Source organism: Daucus carota, chromosome 9 (assembly GCF_001625215.2).
Source record: "Daucus carota subsp. sativus chromosome 9, DH1 v3.0, whole genome shotgun sequence".
NCBI classification, from domain to species: Eukaryota; Viridiplantae; Streptophyta; class Magnoliopsida; order Apiales; family Apiaceae; genus Daucus; species Daucus carota.
The window spans coordinates 36,800,602-36,807,477 of record NC_030389.2 but is presented as its reverse complement, the minus strand read 5'-3'; the positions used below and the strand labels follow the sequence as shown (position 1 = coordinate 36,807,477).

Below are 6,876 nucleotides of genomic sequence, written 5' to 3'. Positions count from 1 at the left end.
GTGGTATCAAATTTAGGTTTTGTGGGAGCAATTTACATTGCTTACATGTCATCTTTTATACCTTCTTTGGTAGTCAATTCTACCAGAGTTTTACAGTGAAATTTTTGGGGATTTTAAATTTTGTCGTTTTTCGACCAAGTTTCATCATCTTAATTTCTTGTGTTACTAATTCACTAGTTTCCTGCCTGGTAAGTGTAGATAATTTGGAAAAGCTTTAGTATGAGCCTTATTTCTGACATGCCAAAGTGTTGGAGGCCTCGCACTTTGAATTAAATTGATCAATAAATTACATGATATGTTTATTAAGACAAGAATGTGTTAACGTCTAGGATTAGGTTAGGTGATGCTTGCTTCATCTTGATGGCTGCTTTCTCTTTTCTGTGGTGAAAGCATGTAGTAGTTGTCTTGTTTGCAAGGTCTACAGTATTTTTTAGGACAGAGTCATGGGTGACTGAGAAGACCATGTAATACTTTAGATATGTTGCTCTATCTTAATTACTGTAATATGTTGATGTATGTACATCATGAGTTGGGTTTAATGTAGAGCAATACGAAGTTAGAGACATGTAGAGCAATATGAAATTAAAGACTCAGAGCCCTAATCACAATCTTTTAGTATACTTTCATATAATCGTTTCTAATAATTTAGTTGCATATAACGGCTTCGATTAATTAATGTTATGTAATGCAAGTATTATGCTTGTCGGTTACATTATTTTACATAATTTTTATTTTCCCTGATGTGGAAAAACATGGAAGAAGAACAAAATTTTAACATCTGAATCATAAGATTAGATTTTATACTATGATGAGAAATGAATCTCGGAGTCTCAAAAATTCTGAATCCCCTCGTTCAACCTGGTTCCTATAGATCCTAGTTGTATCGTGTAGTCACTGCAATATTATTGTCAAAAAAGTAGTCTGAACTTGGGCAATTATGGTAAAGTTGCCAAGAACCTGATTGAAGTTTCTGATGAACAATTCCAACTTTGATGATTCAATAAAATTGATTAAATTATCTACTAAATCTTTAGAATTCAATTAATTTTTAAAATTAATTCAATTGAAGAGTTATTATAAATTTTTAAATATATTTAACCAGTAAAGGCATTAAAAAGTAACGAAAGAGTCGATCACAAGTAGCGAGCATTGAAGTCAAAAGTAACGGAAAAAGAAGACATAAACACCATACAAGCAAGTGCATGATTGTCAGCTAGCTGGAAACAAAGAGTTTACTCGGTATAGTTTTCTTCTAGTTCATTTTGTATCAATGGCTTTTGAGTTATGGGAAATGTTGAAAGAATCAATCTCAACGTATGCAAATCAATATGTGGTGAGTGGTGACTTTCTTTACACTTGTAAAGTAGAGCCGGCCAAACGGGCGGGCCGTGCTGATTCGGGCCGGTTCGACCACGGGCCGGGCTCTCTTCTCCGGGCATGGGACGGAGCTGGCTGGAACACAACCCGTAACTCGGAGCGCGGGTTAGACGGGTTGGCGTGAAGACGGTCCGCGGGTTGAACAGTTCACGGGCCTGCGGTTTGCGGCCGTTTGGTTAAGTTGGTGAGTGGACTGGTGAGGGTGTAAGTGTGGTTAAGTGAGGTAATGCACTTGTGTGGTTTAGTATGTGTCGTTTAGTGACTTTAGTCACATGTTCTGGGGAGTAGTTTTCTCAGTAAATGACTTTATCACAGTGAGGGATTTTTTGTTTTATTTTTTCAATTTTAAGTTTTATTATGTTTTTTAATAACAAGTTTAATAATGAAATTTACTAAATTGTAAATTCAAGTAATTCTTAGAAAATTGATAATAAATTTTAATATGATATTAGTTATTAAATAATGTTTTGGTAATAAAAAATGTTTTGGTAAAAAGAGGACGGTACCTCCTATAAATTTTATTTATTCGAAAAAGATTTTACAAACAATGTGAGAGGACTCCTTTCTAAAAAATTCAAAGGAACAAACCGCGTAAACGAACTAAATAAATAAATAACGAATGAAATTTATGATTTATAGTTGTTCATTTGCAGAATTGCCATCTTCGGAAGAAGTATCCATCAGCATCCAAGGATCCTCCTCATGGTCTGATTCATCTTCTTTCTCTCCTTGTTACCTTTTCGCACCTTGATCCCAATCATTTTTGCAAACACAAATCTTTACCGCATCTAGCGCGAGACTTTCTTGTCTAAAACTCGTCTACCTGCACTAAAACACGATTCCGATGCAATTGTAGAGGCAGGGACTACTAATACGTCCCTTGCAACTTTAGCTAAAACTGAAAATTGTATCTCATGATTTTTTCACCATGTTAATATTTCAAAATCCTCGTCTAATTCATAGTTATAAGAAAAAAATTCTCTAAGTATAGTAGTAGAAGTAAAAGCTACCGGAGAAGACATGGTAGAAATTCTAACTTTCTATTTTTTTATCTAATATACCCGAAATTTTACTACTAAATTTCTGTTTTTTTCTACATTGTTTGGGTCCAGTCAACGTGAAGGCATAGAGGTCTAATCATAACCAGTAAGAGGTGGTGAAAAACATGAATAAAATGTCACTTTTAAAAAAAAATCTTTGTATATTGTTTCCAAATTTTCATTTGTAAATAAAATAATTTGCAACTCCCCAACCCAAAATTCAACTATTTATTTCAATTTTTGAAAAAGTTTATTCTAATTGTAGTAATTGTCTATTTGTAACCTGAATGGACCCAAAAACAATTTTGAATAATATAAAATTTGACCATCATTTAAGGTTGTAAAATCATATTTTAGAAATAAAAATATTTTTTAATTATATTGTAAAATTCTGTACTTTCTTTCAAAAAATTACAAACGTTTTTTTTTAAAAGCCCCGCTATTATTTTCATGTAAGTGTGGTCCTCTAGAAACTATATTTAAATGAATAATATATAGTTATTATTATCACTATTCAAAGGGAAAAGTTAAGCTTTTAAAAGAAATAAGCAAAAAGATTACAAATTAATCTACAAGATATGCAAGTTTCTATTTTTTGACAAACAAATGGTTTTATTAACACAAATCACTGGTCGAAACTCAGCCGGGACACACTCCCGAACTCTCAACTACAATATTATTGTGAAACAAAGAACGACCTAAACAAATAGCCATTTTAATTGTTTTCACATTGCTCAACACATAGAATATTCAAATTCTTTGATCTAAAAAGTATTACAATGACATATCGAGCAATCCAACCTACATCACCTATGAAACTGGTAGCACCTTCACATGAACATCATGTATAGCCTAACGATCACAACTATAAATCAAAGTATGAACAAATTTTTGTTGTGAAAGGTGAGCTCTTGCGATATCCATTATCGTCCCAGAACATATGCGAGTCTTATACATCACCCAAAATATCATATGAAATAATTTTCGGAGAAACTTCCGACAATACGAATACACACACAAAACTCAAAATATAACATACTAACATCCCAAGACTAACAATATTGATAACAAGGTACTCAACAAGATCTCACAGATCTTGATTTTATTGAAAACTAGAATATAAAAAAGAGGATGAGAGAGCGAAGATGGCTTAACCGGTGAAGGAATGAAAATTTAAAAGATGGAGAAGTGGTGGCTAAAACCCTAATTACGGGAGTCGACTCCCAAAATAAAAGATATATATATGTGTGTGCGCGCGCGCAAGTTTCTAATTACTCACTAGTAACATATTGGATATTTACAAATAATACTACTTTTGAAGGGTTTCTTACAATTTTGCTATCTTTAGAAATAATTGCCAAATACCATTCAACTCAATGCAATTTCGTGCAACTTCCTTATTGAGTTGAGCTTGTGTAGAGCATATAATGGATGATATAAATGACATCCATGAACAAAATAACTTTGAGACCTCTTCTCAATAGGTTACCACTCTGCCACAAGAGAAACTAGAATACGTTTGTCATAATCTTGAAACACTTCATCTTTCCAACTTTTTTGTTTAATCAATTAACAAGTTGTGTATCAGTCCAGACATCATCAAATCCATATGTCCTTTACGTGCCAGTACCTTGTAAATGTGATATCCCAGTCCATACGCAACGAACTAGTAAGATGCTAACAAATACTAGAGTACCAAGAGTGCAGATAACCTGGAGACCACAAAACAGAATGAAGTGTTGGATTGCGGCCGAGAGATCGCATCAAGATTCGGAGTTCCCATAGAGCAATTGTACCGTCACCGTTGAGATATATCTTTGTCCGGCTACTCCCATGATATGGGCTATTGGTAGAGAGAGGGAAGGAGGATATAGAGTTGTTAGAGAAGTAAAAAAGAAAAGAGAAGCTTTTAGTTGATTTTACCGGCTCATTTTTCGACCTTTGCAACCACTTACAAGGTTATTATGCAATTAGATGTAATTTTTAACAGATTTTTAAAAAATTGTATTTGTGGCTATATATATGGTTCCTAATAATTGCACATATATATTGTTGCAAATGCAACCTTAGTATTTTTGTCAAAAAAGTTTCAGACTTTTTTTGATAGACGAGTAATTGATCGAATTACTAATGGAGTTGATGTTTAGAGTTTTTTTTAGGAAAATAGTATTTTTGAAATTTTTATTCCAAAGATTGTATTTTTGCAATTTTTTTAAAAAACTTATGATATTTTTGCTAAAGACTTTTCAGGTTCGGATATTAATGAAAAAACCCTTAACATATATAATAATAATAATAATAATAATTGTTTTTTTCTAAATATATTGTAATATATTTTATATTTTCTTATCATATCTAAAATACCTAGTTACTGTGCTAAAAAACCTAATAAAAGTAGAAAAATATAGCTAAAAATATCTATTTTCACAATTTTGTAATAGTTTTATACAATATAAAATATTATATTATATTTATTGAAGTATAATCAATTGTTAGTAAAAATCGAACATTAAACATTTCTCTTATTATTATGTCTTATTATATAATGAAATTGAAAATTTTAGTAGTCAGATTAAAAGTGATGGTAACTACGTATCAAGTTATAAATTATATCAATATCCAATTATTATCATTTCGTATAGATTTTTTGATGATTTTATTTGTACTGTGATAATTGAAAGTAAGCAAATAAAGGGGTAAAACAATAAATAAGCTAAACTAGGCTGTGAATTAGTAAATAAAATATAAGTTACAAAACAACAATTTTACAAATAATACAGGGCGACACGTCCTATTTATATTTGAAACGAGTCCAACATTTAGGGTTTTAGTTTCGCCGACACACAACTTCTTCGTCTCTATCTCTCTCGCTTGACAACTATGGCCACCGCCGAAGCAACTGAGCGAATTTATTTCTATTTCTGCCACCAGTGCAACCACAACGTGGCCATCTCTCGCACGCCCAACACTGATCCTCTCTGCCCCAGTTGTCGCGATGGGTTTCTTGAGGAAATTGATGTCCCGAGGCCGAACCCTAATCGTGACCCGGTTGACCCGTTGGCCCCATCAAATGCTAGGACGGTTACCGGGGTTCATTATGGGCCGAGGGGGCCGACCCGGGTTATCATGGAGGCACCCGAGTTTGACCGGGGTTATCATGTGGGGAATTCGAGGGCTGGTGGGGTCAACTTTCAGTTTGTGTTTCAGAATCATCCTTCTGGTGGTGAGGGTTTACCTTCCAATTTAGTGGATTTTTTAATGGGACAAGGGCTTGAGGAATTGATTCAGGAGCTGGCTGAAAATGAATCGGATCGATACGGGACCCCACCTGCTTCGAGAACTGCTGTGGAGGGGCTTCCTGATGTTGTGGTTGATGATAAGGTGTTGGGGTCTGATTTGGCACAGTGTGCTGTCTGTCAAGATGATTTCGAGAAGGATATGGTTCTTAAGCAGATGCCTTGTAAGCATGTGTACCATTCTGAGTGCTTGTTGCCCTGGTTGGAATTGCATAATTCTTGCCCTGTTTGTAGGTATGAGTTGCCTACTGATGATCCTGATTACGAGAATCGGACTAGGGGTGTTGCTGCTTCCGGAGGTGAGAATAATTCAAGTGGTAATGTGAGATTTGAGTCTTCCGGGTCTGGGACTAATACTGGGGATGATGAGGAAGGTAGACACCTTAGGGGTTTCGTGGAGAGGACTTTTAGTATCATGTTCGGGCCTAGCAGTTCAAGGACTGATAACAGTGGCGACAGTGGCGGGGATTCAGGTTCTGGCGGTCCTCAGAACATGGACACAAATTAGGTAAATCTGTCATATGTAGCTTTTGTTCCTTATTCACTATATTTTCCTATATTTTATGTACATCCTCGTATTATATATTGTGACAGTGATGAATTGTGCATGTTGGTTGTTTTATGGCATGTTTTCTTTGTTTACTTTAAGCATGGTATCAAATGGTCGATGCAAATTTGATTTCTTTGTTCGATTAAAGGATGTAATTGGTTTCAAAGTATATAGAATAACACAATTTATTTATTTATATATAGCATGTAGAGAGTATTGAATTACTGTTGACTTTTTTTTATGTTATGGTATAATCCTTTTTTCGAATTGTGAATGAGTTTTCCATACATATTATTGCAGGATGTAGGTAATATTTAACATAGATTGTTATATGGAGAACACGTTTTAGTGTGAGAACACTGAGAACCTATGTTGCTTAGACTCGGGTACGGAGTGTCCGACACGACACATATCCGAGGGTCGGACCCGACATCTTCAAAAATCTAGGACACGGGGACACTGTCCGGATTTTGGACACGGGTACGGGGACTCGGCGTAAATAAATTTATTTTTATAATATAAACTATAGTTTTATAATTTATTTTTGAAATTTTTTATTTTGAATAAAAATTAAACATTGAATTTTATATTTAGAAACATAAAATCTATAAAT

The 6,876-nt window shown here is 34.1% G+C and overlaps 1 protein-coding gene across 1 annotated transcript; it reads left to right on the top strand.

Annotated features, from left to right (window-relative positions):
- Positions 1-5,297: 5,297 nt before the first annotated feature.
- On the top strand, positions 5,298-6,221 carry LOC108201529 (E3 ubiquitin-protein ligase RING1-like). The gene has a single exon (XM_064085429.1). It carries the CDS (start codon positions 5,298-5,300, stop codon positions 6,219-6,221), a length of 924 nt encoding a protein of 307 aa, XP_063941499.1.
- The last annotated feature ends 655 nt before the right edge of the window (positions 6,222-6,876 follow it).